The sequence below is a fragment of the Echeneis naucrates genome, chromosome 3 (genome assembly GCF_900963305.1).
Source record: "Echeneis naucrates chromosome 3, fEcheNa1.1, whole genome shotgun sequence".
Taxonomy (NCBI): Eukaryota; Metazoa; Chordata; class Actinopteri; order Carangiformes; family Echeneidae; genus Echeneis; species Echeneis naucrates.
In genome coordinates, this window is record NC_042513.1 from 2160500 (window position 1) to 2179205 (window position 18706).

General features: G+C 37.6%; 3 protein-coding genes across 3 annotated transcripts; 2 read left to right on the top strand and 1 right to left on the bottom strand.

Moving 5' to 3' along the window:
- Positions 1-1379: 1379 nt before the first annotated feature.
- On the bottom strand, positions 1380-4644 carry emc8 (ER membrane protein complex subunit 8). The gene is made up of 5 exons (XM_029498608.1): positions 4149-4644; positions 3717-3793; positions 3533-3602; positions 2919-3013; positions 1380-2789 (listed from the first exon to the last, which is right to left on the bottom strand). Exons 1-5 carry the CDS (start codon positions 4359-4361, stop codon positions 2630-2632), a joined length of 615 nt encoding a protein of 204 aa, XP_029354468.1. The 5' UTR covers positions 4362-4644; the 3' UTR covers positions 1380-2629.
- Positions 4645-4733: 89 nt separating this feature from the next.
- Positions 4734-7165, top strand: cox4i1 (cytochrome c oxidase subunit 4I1). The gene is made up of 5 exons (XM_029497996.1): positions 4734-4805; positions 5577-5653; positions 6241-6405; positions 6588-6719; positions 6895-7165. The coding sequence occupies exons 2-5, from the start codon at positions 5578-5580 to the stop codon at positions 7029-7031; spliced, it is 510 nt and encodes a 169-aa protein (XP_029353856.1). The 5' UTR covers positions 4734-4805; position 5577; the 3' UTR covers positions 7032-7165.
- Positions 7166-7898: 733 nt separating this feature from the next.
- Positions 7899-18444, top strand: dusp22a (dual specificity phosphatase 22a). The gene is made up of 7 exons (XM_029499084.1): positions 7899-8330; positions 9257-9290; positions 10055-10137; positions 10789-10838; positions 14288-14362; positions 14585-14756; positions 17624-18444. Exons 1-7 carry the CDS (start codon positions 8310-8312, stop codon positions 17807-17809), a joined length of 621 nt encoding a protein of 206 aa, XP_029354944.1. The 5' UTR covers positions 7899-8309; the 3' UTR covers positions 17810-18444.
- The last annotated feature ends 262 nt before the right edge of the window (positions 18445-18706 follow it).

The window sequence follows — 18706 nt, forward strand, 5'->3', positions numbered from 1 at the left end:
CAGACTCAATGAAGCCACAGCAAGAGTGGAAAGTCTGGAGCGAGAGAAGATGAATGCCATGGCCAGAGAAAAGAGGGCAAAGACCACAGTGAAAAGTCTTTTGGGGGGGTTGAGGGAAAAGAACCTCATTAATGAAGAGCTCAAAGAGAGGCTTGAATTATACTCAGGTAAGACAAAATTAACACTCAGTGTTATTCTTACACTCGTTATTAAACTCCTTAGTTATTATCTGAAAGGTACTTCTAAATTTTTGCTCATAAAATTTTCAGATAGACTTCATGGCAAAGCAGGGCCATGAGTACACAAAGGACTACAAAGAGTTTGCACTCACGCTCCATCTACATGGTCCAAAGGCATACAAATACCTCAGAGAGACTCAACATTTACCCCTCCCACATCCACATGCATTACAAAGTTAGTTTTATTATTTTATTATTATTATTTATTATTTTATTATTATTTATTTTATTATGTTAGTTTTATTTATTTTTTTTTACAGGTGGCCTGCATTTAGAGGATGACAAGCCTAGCTTGAACAATATGATGCTGGATATGCTGGAGAGAAGATGCCAGGAAGACCAGGCTGAATATGGCTGTACTGCACTAATATTGGATAATATCAGAAAACATGTGCAATATAATCCACATACCCAGTCAATGTCTGGTTGTGTAGACATGGATGATGGAAACAGGGAGACTGATGTTGCTACTGAGCTGAAATAAGTCATTGATTGCTGTTGAGTCAATATACAAATAGATGGCTAACATTTTAAAATCTACTGTATTTTAACCTAAAAGTCTTTTCAAGAGTAAATCACCGTTATTACTGGGTCAAACTGTGAGCTTACGGTCATGTCTTTTGATCTCTGAAACCGATATATATATATATATATATATATATATATATATATATATATATAAATCTTTTGAGAGCAAAGTTTGGTGGGTGAGGGAGGCATTACACATTTTTAATTTATGACAAAGGAAGACATTTCTATAGGGTCAGATAAGGGAAGAAAAGCTTAGGAGGTTTCAGTCATGTGAATCATTACTTTCCCGGAGAAAGGGGAACCTAGGAAAGGATCAAATCAAATGGTTAGTTAACCTTACTTAGGGGAGATGAAGTTTTAACCAAACACAATTAATGTGTCCTGCATTTAATAACTACGATTTCCTGAAGTCTCTGTCTCTCCCATATCCTTTCCTCTCTCTCTCTGTCCTCATTCTGCAGGTGGTGACTCATTGCCATTCCATGTTCCTGCAATACCTGCTAACCCTTGAATTGATATGATTAATGTGACTTGCCTGTAGTGACATTATAGTTTCCCAACGGCATTAATAAAATACACTTATAGCTCCTTTCTGTATATATTTCACAGTGTTGTGATTTTTTTATTGTAAATTCTGTCATGCAAATTGACATATAAAATTGTATTTCAGATTATTTTCCATGCTACCTGTTGTAACAGATCAGAACATGTGCTACTTGTACAGCTGCAAAGCCATTAATACAACCCTTACAAAACTACACCAAAAACTGCAGCCTTGCAGCTAGTTAATGATTGTTTACAAATGTTCGTCATTAATACACTCAAGACAGTTGTATAAGACATGGAGCAAAATTATTTACTAAATTACGAGTCAAAGCTCTTTAAAAAAAAAAAGTTTTCATTGTACATTCAGCTCATAAATTATCTGTAAAAATGTGCGGGTCTACAACTGTTTAAGTAAATAGCGCTTATGGACTAAAACTCAACTTAAAAAGGCAGTACTGATTTTACCTTATGCATTTCATTTAAGATTACTAATTAATAGCTTTATTTAGAGTGCTCAATGTGATGTAGATGTCTCTGTAAATCTTCCAGAGAAACAATCACAAGCCATCACACTGCCATGTATTCATCCAGGATGACACTGCAAAGCCCAACAGCGACAAAAACAGCACACATGCATCATAGAAATCTTAAGAGAAAAAATTAATGATTATCAATCATCCCTTTGTCATTGCAGATGTATCTACAGAAAGACACCAGCTGGCACGTTACATATAATCAGGTAAAACAAAAGTTTCAAGATTCCTATCTCTCTGATTCTATGTGACTTCAAAATTCTATGCAGAATTTCAGTAAATGGACTTAAAGCTAGAAAAGTTAATAAATGTATATTTATCTAATTTCTCAGCAGTACAATCATCTAAATCTTTTAAAAATCATTTAGAGGTGATCTTATATGGCTACCAACTGATTTTATTAATTTTAGTTTGTAGGAAAAATAGATCAAATACTCTAGAACTGAACTTAAATCACACAACTACGACTAAAGACAAATCATTGCAGAAAACAACAACAAAAAAACATTTAAGTTGCATTCAAAAACATAATAGGCTTAACAACCTCAGGATCACCTTGTAAAGGTGGACACATGCCAACAGTGCACATATAGTGCTTGCCCTTGAGAGATTTTTGCCAAACTGGTCATTTCTCCACAAGTTCCCATCATTAAGGAAACATATGATGGAACAAAGATGACATTCAGCATTTTTGTATTCCTGTGCTACATGATAAGTAGTATCATGCATGCTGAAATGGCAGCATTATATATGTGTCTAGGGTTCTCCTGACTGAGGGTCTTAGCACAGATCCAGGACAGACTTGTTAATCACAGGGTTGGTCCAATCGTTCCTAAGATCATCCAAGTGATTGTCAAAGTCAATCAAGTTCTCATAGGACCTGCCCTCCAGCAGAGCAGATGTGATCTTCTGTGCTTCGCTCCAGTCTTCGAAAGATTCACTGTAATTATAAATTAAGTGATTAACATGTCATGTGCACACAATGAAATGTTGTAAATTATTGAAGGAACATGTAACTAATTTACATGTCTTGCAGTGAAATAGGTGTCATATATACAGTGATACTTACGAGGTTACTTCTCTGCTTTTCCACTTGTTTTCATGATGATCATAGATAAGCACAATGGGCTCAAAACAGCTAATTGTTAATCTGCTGTTGTCCACCTGAAGGGAAAAAAGAAGGTAAAATTAAAAGGAATATGTTTGTTTGCAATTGTTTTGCATGTTTCAGAAAAATCTTTCAAAGTCCTATGTTCTTCATAATCTTCCTAGCTACTGTTCCTCCTTCTTATATTTAAAGCAGAAAACTGCAATAATTTCACCTTTACATCATTAACATAAAGCATTTGTGCATACAGGTGCTCATGAGAAGCACCAACCTCCAATACCTAATTGGAGGCAGCTAAATCAATGCACAAGGACCACCGGATTCATATTCTCAACTTCAGAATATATTTTCATATTTTTCATCTTTGGATTCACTGAAACACTCCAGAAAAACAACATGTCTCCTGATTGTTGAATTAAAGATGAATAAAACTAGTGACAGTCTGGTCAGTGGGATGAATATATTTGTTAAAAACCAAATGTACAAAATGCTTTGGAAAATCTGAAAGCCAGATAAATTAATATGCAACTGGTAGAATAACACATTTACAGTAGTCTAAATTCATGCATTATTACCATGACAATAGCGGCTTCACTGAAGTTCTCACAAATCCTGGCAGCCACTTTTTCTGCTACTTGGTTTGGTCTGCAAGAGAGAGGACCAAAATTTAAGCTCACTACAGTTTAGTGGGAGTAGTTTGGGTTAATAACAGGTTGTTCTGGCACATTATTGTATTCATGTCTGCTTGTTTTTCTGTACCTTGAATCCTTGGTACGTTCATTTGCTTGATAATATCCAGCAATGACATAGTTATTTTCTTTACACCAAGTATCAATCTGAGATGTGAACAGGAGTCATGGGGAAAATGTGAAGAAACAGAAAGAATTCACATTCAACGAAAGAAATAACACTGATGATGAACACTGATGGCACACTTACGTGAACATACCTCAAAAAATGTAAAAAGTATTTACAATTGCTGCAATGTTATTTTTTTAATAAAATGGTTTTACAGAAATGTGATTCAAATTACATTCATTGTTTTTTTACTAGTGTTTAAAATGGGAAATACAACAATGTGGAAAAACCCATTTGGTTTGCAAGACAATTGTAAGACTGCATTAGTTTCCTGATGGGCCCATCCCCAGTGAACTTACAGCAGAGTTTATATTTTACTGCACGGACACTTACCAGTGTTAAAGCTACTTCTAACATGGGTGCCAGAGCCAGAGTACCGTGAAACAGCGGCACACAGTCCACACACAGGACTGGATCACTGTGGCTGTCTTTCTTTTTCTCCTTCGTCTTTTCTGCCACCAGCAGTCCGTTCACTGCGCAGTGAGGATACTTTGCAGTGTGTAAGAGCATTTTACAGTAAGCCTGGCTGGTTAGTAGAATAGGCATGTTTAGAAGACAATCTGCAGAACCCGCGGGAAAACAGATCCTGCCAAAGTGGAGTCTGTGGATGGGCTTGCTGCCTGCAGTAGCTAGCTATCGTTACCTATCATGCCCGGTGAAAAGTCGATAATCTTCTTCAGCAAGTCGCCTTACAGCTGTAAAACGCCGTCGAAGCTAAGCATTTCGTGTGTATGTTCTTTATATTCAAAACTGTCTTTTTTGTTAGTCGATGTGACAAAAGCTACTCAGAGGAGCTAATCTGACTTTTTCCATCCACTCCTTTCTTCAGCACCGGTAGTACCGTAAAGCGTAACAGTAGTGTCGCAATTCCAGATCATCTTCCGTCAGGGCTCTTGACGTACTTCCTGGGGACGTAATTTACGTTTTTCCGCTCTTATTTTCAATCACACTTCCTTTTACAAGCGACTCTGGGCAGAGCAAAGAAGAAAGGTTAGGTCTTGCTTTTTTCTTTTTTTTTTTAATCTTACCCAAATTAAGTCCGATGCACGTTACTGCCTACCCGCTCTATAGGATTGCATCTATTCAAAACGTAGGATGAAACGTGGATTTTAAGCGAAATAAACTGTGGTGTACAAGTGACTTTGTCGGTACGGATTGGAGCTAGGACAAGCTAATATATCAGTTAGCTGTCATTAGCTTATAGCATCACATTCGCGAAGGCAGCTACTTCGTGCAGACACAAAATCCCACAGGCTAGTAAAAATGTAGCCCCAGTCAGTGGGATAATGTTGAACTTTACGATACTTTCCTTAAAAAAAAACATGTTTCTGCCAATATGTGTCCTGGGCGCTATGACCTTGTGTGTGCAGCTAACGCTAACATTACCTTGCATTGTGGCTTAGACGCCAGACGCAATTTAAAAGAAAAAAAATCGAAACATATTCGGAGCTCATATAAATTTAACATCGCGAATTTCAATTTCTACTTCTGGAAATAATAGTTGGTGTTACTGGTTATGGAATGTGTCATGTCAAATGTTTGAGAACGTATCTTCTAAAGTAATTAAAAAAAAACAGTCCTCAAAAAATGTGTTTGTTCTTCAATCTTTTAATACGTGGTTACCTGATAAAACAAATATTGTTCATGGTGCTGTTATAATTTGGCTCCTGTTATACAAAAAATTATTGTAGGGAGTCATGTGAAGATGGGTTTATTAGTATTTAACATGCTAATTAATACCTCTCCTATGACCTTTTGCAGAATGCTGGCCACTAGAGCCTTTCGCCTTGTTGGCAAACGTGCCATCTCCACATCTGTCTGCATTCGTGGAGGACATGGTAATTATTACCTGAAATGACAGGGGCATTTTCTTTCTGGGTATTGGATGATGTATTCGTTTTGCCCCTCGTGTAATCACTGTTTCTACTGAATAGGCTTTTACATTGATGGCCAGTAAGAGTTTATTCAGAGAGAAAATCAGTGATAGTTTTTTACAAAGCTCTTTTGATTAACCAATCTCACAATAAGATGTAAGTCATAAATCAAAGTGATGAAGGAAGTTGTAGCATTTGATTTGTATTTTGAGAACTATTGTATCGTCATCTGGAATGTTGTTTTAAGATTTATGATTGTAATCCAGCATGAGAAGATTTTGCTGAGTTCATCATTAGCAACAAAAAGAGTACATCTCAGCATTACACATAATTTTGCACCAAAGAGTTACATTTAGGCTAAAAACTGAGAAACGCTGCTGGGGATATTGAGTCAAGTTATGATAATGACTTAGCCGTTTACTGTTATTCATTATATTTTTCTGCATCTTAATGTATATTAGATAAAGAAATTATTTTTCTCTTGGGATACACAACATTGCCACAGAACATTGACCCAGATGAAGGCATTTATTATATGTTGTTCTCTACAGGTGTTGCTAAACTCGAGAACTACACTCTCCCTTCCTACTTTGACATACCAAGTACCCCCCTCCCAGAAATCCGCTATGTGCAGAACCTGAGTCCAGAGCAGAAGTCCCTGAAGGAGAAGGAGAAGGGCTCCTGGGCAGCACTCTCTAATGAGGAGAAGCTTGCATGTAGGATACTATAGGACGCAGCAGACTTTTCTGAGATAATGCAATCTTTATACATGTCTGCATTTAAATTGAATTTTATTCCCATCAATTAATATATGAATATGTGCAATAATGTCTTGTTTCAGTACTTGTTTTATTCTTGCCACTTCAATGACAAAGATTTATGTCTTCCTTATGGTCAGTGTACCGCATCAGCTTCAACAAAAGCTTTGCTGAAATGAACCAGGGATCCTCAGAGTGGAAGACTGTGGTGGGAGCTGCACTGCTCTTTTTTGGCTTCACTGGGCTGATTGTGCTCTGGCAGAGAAAGTATGGTAAGTATTTGAAAAAATTAACATTGTATACATTCACATATGTGCAAGATTTGCTGTACAGCTGCCTCTTTTATACACTCTGGAACAGAAGAAGACAGCCATTGACTTTATACAAATTTGTTGCTTACAATTTAATTTAGCTCATGGTTTGACATGTGTCATTGTTTATTTGCAGTCTATGGACCGATTCCCGACACCTTTGACCCTGAGTACAAAGCCAAAGAGCTGCAGAGGATGCTGGACATGAGAATTAACCCAGTGGAGGGCATCTCACAGAGCTGGGATTACGAAAACAAGCAATGGAAAAAGTAAAGGCCCCAGAAGATCATAATAAGTACTTGAAAATAGAGGAAGACCAACTCAACAATACAAGAATTACCATATTTCTGTATTTATCAATTGTCCACTTTTACCGCAGCTTGTGCATTTGGAAGACCACTTCCTCCTAAAATTACATTGTTTATTGTAAAAATAAAAATTGTTAAACCGGTTCAACAATTTGAGTTGTGTCCAATTTGAGGTATCTGAATGAATATTATTCTTTATCAAATGACTGCTATACTTCAAAAATCAGGAGGGAATATCTGGATCTAAAATCCAATGAAGCAATTAATATTTTTTTTATTTATAGATTCGCCCTATAGTCATGCCAGTTAAACTCAGTGTTCTCTCTTCAGAAGAAGCAGAAGCTCCTGTTGGTATTGTTTTAGCATTCATTCTGAAACTGCTGCTTACCTCAGGTTTAGGAGTACTTATAAAGAAGGTAAACTACCTAATCTTGGATATATCAGGGAACAAAGGCCAGCGTCATTCAAAAATTCAAATGTATTGTTATCAGCTGTCTCTGACTTTGGTCATAGGAAATATTAAAATGAATAAAAACCCCATTAGACATCTTCCAAGGAATGTTGTAAACAGCTCTATCTATTTCTCTGACCACGATTGTTGGAAGATTTCAGAGGTAGGTCATGGTGGAAGTAACATAAGTGATACTGTTGAAGGCTTGAATTGATTACATTATTTGCTAACAATGCACAGAAACAGGCTCGATGGGTGGGTTAGATAAACCCAGGATTGTTAATCCAAGTCATGATGTATAATGTTTTGTATTATACATACATACATACAATACAAAAGTATTTGATGTGAAGGTTTTAAGGTTTCTCGCGCATATATGTCAGTTTTAATAGTTGGGTAACAAGCGCTTGGACGATAAGGAGTACGGCACTGGTCTAGGGGTCAAAGTTCATCTGCGCCGATGGCGTCTTGCTGTGATGATGTCACTTACCGGATGAAGCCGCAGCTGTAGTTGTTTCACGTCAAAGCATTCCGGAAGACGAAATGAGATGACGGAATTGTTGTTGGTGCCGGATTAAGGTCATTATTGTTTTCGGTGTGATAAAGGAACTTCATAATGTTGTAGGGTAACAGACAAACATAGCGACCGAAGCGAAGGTTTCCCGCTGATTTTTAAGAAGCGGAAGTTGGACGGTCCAGCGTCACGTTTGGATCGAGAGTCCATGCAAACAAACCTAAGCTGTTCAATAAATGAAATTGTTGCTGCTCATCTGAGGCTGCTCCACAGTAATCATGGGCAATGGAATGAATAAGGTAGGGCTGTATATCCAGGACTGTATGGTTGTTTGTTTTTGTTATGTTGTTGATGGTAAAATAACGTGGCTGGTGGACGCCTGTCCAAACTCAATCTCGTCACATGTTTAGCAGTGGTACTGTAGACAGTAAAGATTAACCTGGATCCTCAGTTAAAATATTTTCAGTTCTTCAACAAGGCTCAAAGCAAGACTAAGGTTGAGATCTGGTGGTATTTGAAAGAACTAGTTAGTTTCAATTTGTAACTGGGTCACAGCTAGAAGACTTAGCTTTTACCATGTGTCAGCAGGAAGCTATCTCTATCAGCTGCTGGCCCTGACCTGTCACCTTTTAATGGCAGGCTCATTTGATTATTTCAACATAGTAAGACTTCATATCACTTTTGTTCAATGCGTGTATTATACTGTCTCATTTCTTTTTTTAAATGTTAAAAGCTGATTGTTTGTATGTAACAGATGCAGATGATATTAGATTGTCAATACACCGTGAAACAAATTCTGCAAAATTTCTTTTGAAAACCATAATCTTTTAAATAAAACCAGTGTATTTAACTTCCTTCTCCTAGCTCCTTTGTCTAGTTCCATTATTAAATCCAACAACAATGTACTGGCCCTGTTGGTCCTACATTTTATCTGTATGAATTGAACACTTATTAGTCATTAGGCTGGCACTGGAGCTGTACTGGAGTTGCACTCAGTGGCTGCTTGTCACTCATCACTTTGTGCTGATAAATATGCATCGTTGCTTCAGGCCTTGCATGGCTCCATGGAATGCTTCCTTTGCTAGTACTTTGTTGTTAAGCCCTAAACCCTAAATCCAATCTGGCTCAGCCCATAAGATTTGTTCCTTTCAAGTGAAGTTTTCCAAGTTGGACTGTAATGAACATCCAACCTGAATTCAACATGTCTGTGACTGGTGCTTCACAGGTTGTTGATGGGCTCTATCTTGGGAATATAAGAGGTAAGGCAAACACAATGCAAATCATTTGATGCACACAAAAGAGAGGACCTGATTGTTTTTGTTTAAGAAAAAAAAAAAAGCAGAAGACAATGATGATAGGGATCAACACTGTACACTTGTTTGTAACTTTAGACTAGATGTCTCATTTTGTTATTAAAACTTTGCAAACATGCACCCTTATTTACTGTGAAAGTGGTAATTTCATCCTGTGCCTTATTAAGCATGCACAAGATTTCAGCCATCAAACATCAGATTCCAAGAATGAAAAGTTGCTTTTCTGTGAAGCACAGGTACTAAAAAAATGCAAATGCCTCAGTGAGAATAAACAATTATGACACAAAATAATGTCTTGATTTTGTGAGTGTTCACATGAAGTAAGATCAAGCTAGAGCCAAAAGTGCTTAATGTGTCAGTCCGTGTCCTTGAATAGCCCCTTCCTAGTTAATGTTGCATTTGCAGCCTTCTAACTTTAACTGCCAACATGATAGCAAATAGGTTAAAATTAGCGCAAGAGACAGGAGCAAGTAACTACAGGCCTAACAGTACCGAATGATGTAAACAACTGACAACTCTGCTTCTCCAACGGCATGTACACAAATTGGTCTGAGTTGTTGATGTGATATTTATACGTGCGTGTGTATGTACATAGGCAATTTCCTCTCGGGGTTCAATAAAGTATTTCTGTTTCTGATATAAAAAAAAAATAAATAAAATAAATATATATATATATATATATATATATATAAACTCTCTCCTTGTCCCAGATGCAGAAAATAGAGAAAGCCTGTCTAAGAATGGCATCACCCACATCCTGTCTGTATACAACAATGCTAAGCCTGTCTTTGAGGTTAGTGGAGATTCCAGGGTGGTTTGTGTTTTTGCAGCCTCTTCATGACAGATTCTGAATGATTCAAAACAGTACTTTTGGAGAAAATTTTGCTATGACTGCGCATGTCTCTTCAAGAGTGATTCAATAATGTGATGTGTCCTGTCAGCCAGCTGAGGGTAGTGATGACTTATGGTTGAAGTGAGTGAAATTTTGTGGCTGAGAAGCACATATTGAGTCCTCAGTGATGATCATATTTAAGGACAGAGGTTCACCATGTTTGAAAATGTGGTGTAATTATCAGAAAGAAAAACATGAAAACACTTTTGGTTTGCTTCTATGTTCTGGGAGTTTTACATTTCTCCCCTCAGTTAAACTCAGTTCTCCACAGTTAAAAGTTGCTAATATGAACATATTTTTTATGGTACATCTGGGTGACAGAAAATTTAAGTATGCCTGTCGACCCGCAAAAAAAAAAACTAACAAAATTCAAACCTCCATAATGGTTTGAAAAAAACCTTAACCACTTAAAGCATTGATAGCAATATGCCTACAGGTACTTTTACTGCACATTTAGATGATATGTTCTTCATTTGACAGACCCACGGGAATTTGATTAGGTTGGAGTCAAATGTTTGTCTATAAAAATGACTTTTCATTTATACCTTACAGGATATGACGTACCTTTGTATTCACGCAGCTGATGCTTCCAGCCAGAATCTGTGAGTAAACACACACCCACACATTACCTAGGCATTTACACAAACTAGTATGACTTTTACCTCACAGTTAAAATTCCTTTTTCAACATTTCTGCATTTCTGTTGCTATATTTACTCACACGTTGCACTTTTTAACAGTAACCCGACAGATTTGTTCCTAGGGTATGACAGTTACACAAACTGTTGCAAACATTATATGAAGACTTTCGAAGGTTTTGGCAGAAAACTGATAGAACCTATTGCTTTTTTTTTTTTCCCAATTGCAAATTTTCTGTTTGCTGACATTAATAACTGCTAGTGTAGTGTAGCAGTACATACAGTGGTAATGTATTCAGTAGTTGGAAGGTGATATAATATATATACCGTAATTTCTGAATTATAAGCCACTACTTTTTTCACACACTTTGAAACCTGCGTCTTAATCACCTATGCAGCTAATTTATGGATTTTTTTCAGGTAACAAGCTTCATGCTGCCAGTACATTTAGCATTACACTGGACCAATGAAATTGTTTGTATTAAATTAAACACTCAATTCAAACACTAAATTCTTCAGATCAGTCATTTATTTTGCACTTCATGCACACACTCTTATGGAAAACACACAAAGCAATGCATATGATGCAGTTTTCAAATTAAAGGCTATCAATCTGGCGATCAATCTTTCTGTGTAACATAGTTCCTGCCATATGCCATTTCCTCCCATATTTCCGATACCTGCGGTTTATCAACAAGTGCGGGTAATATATGTACAAAACAGTTTTTCTCTGTAAATTTAGCGGGTGCGGCTTATATTCAGGTGCGCTCTGTAGTATGGAAATTATGGTAACATTTATATTCATGTTATTTATATGGCATAGGAAGATTGAAAGATGGAGAGCATATGCGTTCTGTGTGTTAGTTACTAACTGGGTTTGTGATGATTTCTATTTTGGTCTTTGACATCAGGCAGCACTAGCAGTGTTCATTCTTAAATTTTTGATATGGACAAGGAGTACAGGCAATTCAATCACAGTTTGCACATTTGTGCAAAAGAGCAGTGTCATGTCTTGCAACCCCTGCAGATGGCCCACTTTCAAATCAGTGTGGGAAGTAGTAAGAGTTTATGACATTGCTGTTGCACTGGCCATGTATTGTTTGGTCAGAGTTTCTGCACAGGCAGAAGTGGGACTGATACATTGTGCTCCTGCTTGGCAGGTCCAAACTGCTTATGACAGCATGTGTACTTGAAGTTCATTGCTCTTTAACCCTTCATAGGTCAACAGGGACATCTTCATTTATAGACTACAATAGCAGAGTTTACCTTGTGAAAATGAGCAGAAAGACAAGAGAGAAGTGGGGGAAATTTCAGACAACAAATACATGATACATTGCTTGGTTGACTAAAGGCTGAATGCTATGTATCCATGACATTCAGACCAATCCAACACTACCAGAAGAGTTAGAATGTAAATTGAATTTTATTTTATTTAATTTTTTTTTAATTGAGAGTTCTCTGTGGATGATTTTGAACTCTGGTTTAACTGTGTTGAGCAGAAAAGAGTCCAGGGTGAGAGTTAATGAAGTTTCATGTTCAGTTGGCTATTGTTGATTAGGTTCAGTTGGAGTTGTCTGACCCCCACTGTCGCAATCAAATGTCCTTCCCTCAGGCAGCAGAGGAAGGAAACCTTTATGTGACATCTGGCTGTGGGCCTCGACCACCCAATGCTTTAATAAACCTCTTCTGTCACAATCACTGGTCTGAGTGATGCGAGGGTGAGGCCAACTGCCGCCCCACCATGTTCAGCTCCAGCTAGGGGCCCCTTTAGACAGGTCTGCTGGCCCCTCCCATGTGTAAGGTTAAAGAGAAGGAATGTCTTTCATTTTTCATTGTCTGCATTTTTTTTGGAGAAAGCTGCGGCAACATTTCATTTCCATTTCCATGAAATCTTTATATCTGCACTTTGGCCCTAAAAGTCAGGATCTTAAAGGTACAATGTCCACTGACCCATGAAGGTGTCAAACTGATTTGCATCAGTCATTTAGCTAATGAGATGTGTGCACCCTGCACTGTGGTACATTCTTTGTTTTCAAAAATGATTTCCTATAATGCTGATGTGATGAAGTACAATTGCTTTTTTTTGTTTGTTTGTTTGTTTGTTTTGGTATTCTCTGGATTCAGCTGGTCAAAACCTCAAATCTTTGTCACAAGGTAATTTTCAGCACATTAAACAAGACAACCGGAAACCTCTTTGCTAGGAAGTCGGAACAAAGTGCTGAGGAGATAGCTTTGAGGAGTTTGGATGTCAGGAAGGAGGAAAAAAGAAAAGTGGTAGTGAATCTATTTTAGCCCCAGCCAGTTATTCTGTCTGCTATTGAGTAACCAGCATCTGCTCCTCAGGAGACGGCGCTATCAGCCAAGCAGTTCTTGATTATGCAAAAGACTATCAGTGTTTCCTGACAGTGAAGAAGCAGTATATTTAAGGAGCTGTTGCACTGTATCATGTGGCTTTGTCTTAGTTATTATCTCTTGTTTTTCATAAAAGTTTTACATTATGAGGATTTCTGCCACCTTTTTCATGAGACAGCTAATGATTTGTTAAATATTTTGTATGTTTGGATTTGGTAACAGTATAATTTGTATTGTGGTTTTAAGATATCTTGGCTCTCAATTCATTTGTATCTTTGAGATGGCTATGTGAAAGCCTTTGTGCTTCTGGGTGCATCTTAACTTTAATGTTTGGAGGTGTTGTGTAAACCTTAACATTACAGTCCCCCATAAGATGGGATCGATGCTGTGAATTTGCTCTAAAGTTAAAGTAATTTGTCCGACCATTTTTAGACACAGAATAACTGAATGATGAATGAATGCTGGAACCCAATGTAATTTTGCAGATAGACAAAAACAAGGACATTTACTTCCCTTGTCTGTCTCTACTGTCTGTGCTCTGGTCTACCACAAACGTTGTTTGAGCTGACCTATCTTCTTTTCACATGACCAGTTGGAAGAATTGGAGGAAAAAGCACGACTGCTCAGTATATATGTTTTTTTTATTTTATATATATATATATATATATATATATATATATATATATATATATATATATATATATATATATATATAACTAATAGAACTAATAGAAATCTGTAAGTGTCTGGGAGTGTCACAGTTTCAGCAACATAATTCTAACAGAAAGTTAGGTCCTGGAGTTTCAGTTCAAGGTGTCTCTCGTCACATCCTATAATGTGTTGTACTTTTATTTTCACAACCTTTGTACCAAACTACCTGAATGAATGTAGGCGGATTTTCTAATTTGGTAAGAAAGATATCAGCTATATGGTACTTTTGTAAAACAATCTTGGCTTCAATGTTACACGTTCAGTAAGCAATATATCAGTTTTGTTGCAAATTTGTCAGTGGTCAGTCATGTAATACATCACATTTTTGTTTGTTTCTTTTTTTCTTTCCAGACAACAACATTTCAAAGAGTGCATCAGCTTCATTCATGAATGTCGCCTGAATGGTGGCTCTTGTCTTGTTCACTGGTAGGTATTTATATAAAGCTGCTACCAGCTCATTATTGACAGGTGTACTGTGGATGTAGGCTTTCAAATAAAGCACACACATAAGAACAAACCAGATTCAAAGGGAAGAATTCAATACCTTTTCTGTTGTTTACCTATTCCCAGCAAGAAATAAAGTGGGAAACATTCAGTAGGATTTACGAAGATGACCATACCAACAATATCACCCTTATGTTGCTGCAGCCTTGCAGGTGTGTCCCGCAGTACTACCATGGTGGTGGCCTACCTGATGACTGTCACACACTACAGCTGGGAGGAATGTCTGTCTGCTGTCAAGGCTGTACGCTCTTTTGTGGGCCCAAACTACGGCTTCCAGCAGCAGCTGCAGGACTACCAGACGACACAAGTCTCAGAGGTGCACACACAAAGGAACACAAAGACACTCCCTACAGAAAACATCCAGTCCCCCTTTTTCCTCACTGCCATGTACCCTTGGCTCCATGGTATGTTAGCACACAGATGCATTTCTGTGCATGTGCTGTTGCTGGTGGTTCAAAGCCACTTAGACATGCACAGGATATGATGCATATAACCATCACACTGTGCAGGCACACCATGGTTAACCTCGCAACCGTTAACTGTGGCTCTGTTGTTGTAATGGAACATGATATACCTGACACAAGTGGTGGTCTTTCTTATGTGATTGTTTATATGTCGTGTTTTTGTTTTTTTTTTTGTAGCTGCCTGCCGAGCTCAACAAACAGTAAACTTAATTGATGGCTACGGTGTTCTTGCTGAGATTTGCAGCACTAAAAAGCACTTTCATGATATATATTTCTCTATTAATTTCAGAACTCAGAGCAATCCTCCTTCATTATAAATTAAGGGCCATTGTCCTGTTTACAATGCACTTTTCTTGTGAAGTTTACAATCTAAGGAGCCTATTATGCTACATAAATTGTAATTCGGCTCTTGTCAAGGAAGTCAAACAGGTAGTTTAAACTTGCATTTTTATTTCCAATCTAGTATGGAGAATACTTTTTCCACTTAGAAAATTGTGAAGTAGTGTGAGTGAGCACATGACAGGTGCACACATGCTTGCATTAAAATGCTAGTTAAAGCTACTAGTGCTGGCATTGGTAAACCTTAACCATTGAGTGCAGAAGGGGAACTGCAGGGGGGGTTGCTGGGATTGCATCAGCTTGGTACTGCTCATCACGTGTTAAGCATTACTGTCAGCACCTTGCAACATAACATGGCTGAAAAAGAAAAAATCATTCTTTGTAAATCTTGCACTGATTTTGAAGATTTTACGGAAAATCTTTTTTTTTTTTTTGTACTTTAAATTTTTTTGTGTGCGCGTTTCCCACATCAGTCTCAAATAGAAAGTAAGGAATCCTGAAGATGATGGTGAAGTTTTGCTTTTGATGTAGCTGTAACAATAATATTTACTTCCAGAAAATTGTAGTGCACATCCAACCTTTAGAAAGATTCAACATGCTTTGTCTTGACAGCAGTCAGTACCACTGTGAAATTGAGCCAGGCATCCTGAACTAGCTTTGTTTTCAACTTTAAAGTTATGATTCAGCTTTGATAGGACAGATTTCTGATTGCAATGCCACCAAAATCACATTTGGCCCATCATCGCCAGAATTTGGCCAAGATTTTTCTTTCTTTCTTTATTTCTTTATTTATTTGTTTTTCAGAATGAGAGTTGGCAGTCTTGTGCAACACGTTATCAGTCCATTGATGTTTTATTTACACACTGTACTATTTACTGGCTTACTTTCTCACTTACTCATCTTCTACCGCTTATCTGTTTTCGGGTTATGTGGGCTGCTGGAGCCTTGGACGACGGCAGGGTACACACTGGAGGGCCAACATACAGAGACAGTCACAGACAAACAACCACTCACATTCAGACCTACAGACAATTTAGAGTCACAAATTAACCCAAACATGTCTTTGGATGGTGGGAGGAAACTGGAGTGTTCGGAAGAAACCAATGCAAGCACAGGGAGAACAAAAAGCCCCCCAGGTACGGGAACCAAACCCGTTACCTTCTTGTTATGGGACAACAGCACTGGCTACTATGCGCCATGCTGTCCTGACTTACTTTCACTTCAATGTGTTATTTAAATAATGACCTATTTCATAAAGTAAAGTTTGTTTGTTTTTTAGACCACCTGGTGTTCCTGAACTAACACTGAAAATGCAAGTCTAGTAAGAATAAATATTACAATATTTAACTGATTTAAATTCATAAATCTTCAGAAGCTTTTACCAATCGCTGCTGAAAGGTCTGTAGCTGTAAGTAAAGAGCACTCTTCCCTTTGTGTTAGGCAAACAAAGTTTTCCACAAGTAAATAATGAAAAAGTGGAAAATGAGGAATTATATTTTAGTTGCTCTGGCATTATATTGATAGTTTTTGTGATACGACTGAAACACCTGGATATGGCATACAGTGCCAATAAAGTGGCTTCACATGTCGGAAGATTTAATTTAAACTCAAACTCAAACTTAAACTTAATTGATAATATTGAGGCAATTGACTGAGAACTTAGTCTAGTCTCTAAATCCTGAGAAGTAAAGATGGAACCTTTAGTTTGGTGGTTTTACAACCTTAAAATTTGCTTTTGTTGCTCACAGAATATAATTTTTGGTAAACCTACTTAATTCAAACTTTGCAGTCCAGGGTTAGGGTTAGGTTTATTGCCACTTGTGGCACACTGCGGTTTCATTAGATAGATTTGTTCACAAACTGTTGGTTTTATGAATCTAGACAAACAGACCCAAGACAATAAGTATCGATAATATAAATTAATGGTTAAATGAATAGAAATAGCTAAAATATTTATGACCACAAAGATGAAAAATCCTGAAGGGAAAAGGAAATCTTCTGCTAATGCTTTGTGTCTGTTTAAATTTCAGTCTACATGTTTGAATATGTGTAGTTAGAAGTTTAAATACTGTATTTCCTCTAATAGTGATAGATGTTCAGTCTCTATAATAGCTGGCGTTGGCGATTTGCACAAACAAAAGCTTCTCTCTAATAAACACTTAATAAAAATAAAGTTAGTGCCACTAATTGACTGTAGCTAAATTACTATATCAGGAAGCTACAGCACCACCACATCTACCGACAGGTGTCATTTCCAATTTAGTTATATTTATAACAGTTTGCTGACATGACAGTTGTTAGATGGTGAAAGTTGACCTTGGAGTTTAAAGAGAACATTATCATGTAACTTGAAATCTTTCCTCTCTCCTCTCACCCCCAGTACCGAGCATGGTTACAGTCAGGTTTCCGGCCCAGTCCATTCAATGACCAGGAGCAGGTGGGGGCTCTGCTCAGCCAGTACACTGAGCAACAAGCGAGTCAGAAGAGAGGAGCAGACCGGCGTTGGATAAATCAGGGTTTTGGTGCTCTGCCATCTGAGCCTGATGACTCTGATGGCAGCAGCTGAGACGTTAGCCTCTGGCCACAACAAAGGCCTGTCTGTCCTTCTATCCGGAAATGGCAGTAGCTAAAATTCTGTACACAATTCCGAATCAACCCCTATATTATATCCCACTTCAAGAAAACATAGGGTTAAACAAATGTCCCCTATAAGGCAATTCTATCTTCACGTTACTTTATCAGTGTAAATCATTTTAAGCAGTGGAGGTTGATTAAGAATGAAACCTACTGACTATGTTCACTACCAGAACCTCCCATACCTCCTTTAAGTGTGTGCAGCCACATGAGAGGTACTGGTGCTCACAAACACCTTACTCTAAACACCTCAGCACCTTATCCGTGATGATTATACTATATTTCCTTGTCATCACTTTGCACCTGCACTGTTCAGCTTATTAGCCTTATAAATATGGCTGATCAGTGCTGTGCATTTGCCTCTAATTATGAAAACGACCAGTCTCCGCTGGTGGAAAAAGAAATTCACAAATCTAAAAAAAAAATTGTTTGCAAGTATTCTGTCCAGTAACTCTGATGTGTACCAGTTTGCAATTGTCGAGCCACTAACTGGTTAGCAGTCTGATTGCCACTGAAGTTTGAAAGTAAGCATGCTTGTTGGGCTGAGAGCATATAATATGTGCATTTAAAAAAAAAATGTACATCCCGCTGAAAACAAGCATTACTGCCTGTCAATTGTGTAGACACAATTGACGTTGCATGAACCATTAAACTATACAATAATAGAACAATGATGCTGACCACTTACACTTTACAACTGTTGCACATCACTGCCTATGTAGTAAACAGCTATTTTTACACCCAGTTGAATGCTGTTCTTTTTGTGTAGCCAGTACTTTTTGTTTCATCTGGTTCATTTCAAACCATATGTGAAAAGTATCTCAAGTAT

What these genes read in the sequence shown, in the direction of transcription:
- cox4i1 (XM_029497996.1), top strand. Translation starts at nt 5,578, where the DNA reads ATGCTGGCCACTAGAGCCTTTCGCCTTGTTGGCAAACGTGCCATCTCC. An exon ending in CTGCATTCGTGGAGGACATG is followed by an intron (nt 5,654 to 6,240) that starts GTAATTATTACC and finishes TGTTCTCTACAG; the next exon opens with GTGTTGCTAAACTCGAGAAC. An exon ending in TAATGAGGAGAAGCTTGCAT is followed by an intron (nt 6,406 to 6,587) that starts GTAGGATACTAT and finishes CCTTATGGTCAG; the next exon opens with TGTACCGCATCAGCTTCAAC.
- dusp22a (XM_029499084.1), top strand. Translation starts at nt 8,310, where the DNA reads ATGGGCAATGGAATGAATAAG. An exon ending in GATGCTTCCAGCCAGAATCT is followed by an intron (nt 10,839 to 14,287) that starts GTGAGTAAACAC and finishes TTTTCTTTCCAG; the next exon opens with ACAACAACATTTCAAAGAGT. An exon ending in AGACGACACAAGTCTCAGAG is followed by an intron (nt 14,757 to 17,623) that starts GTGCACACACAA and finishes TCTCACCCCCAG; the next exon opens with TACCGAGCATGGTTACAGTC.
- emc8 (XM_029498608.1), bottom strand. Translation starts at nt 4,361, where the DNA reads ATGCCTATTCTACTAACCAGCCAGGCTTACTGTAAAATGCTCTTACAC. An exon ending in GAACGTACCAAGGATTCAAG is followed by an intron (nt 3,603 to 3,716) that starts GTACAGAAAAAC and finishes TCTCTCTTGCAG; the next exon opens with ACCAAACCAAGTAGCAGAAA. An exon ending in GTGAAGCCGCTATTGTCATG is followed by an intron (nt 3,014 to 3,532) that starts GTAATAATGCAT and finishes TTTTCCCTTCAG; the next exon opens with GTGGACAACAGCAGATTAAC.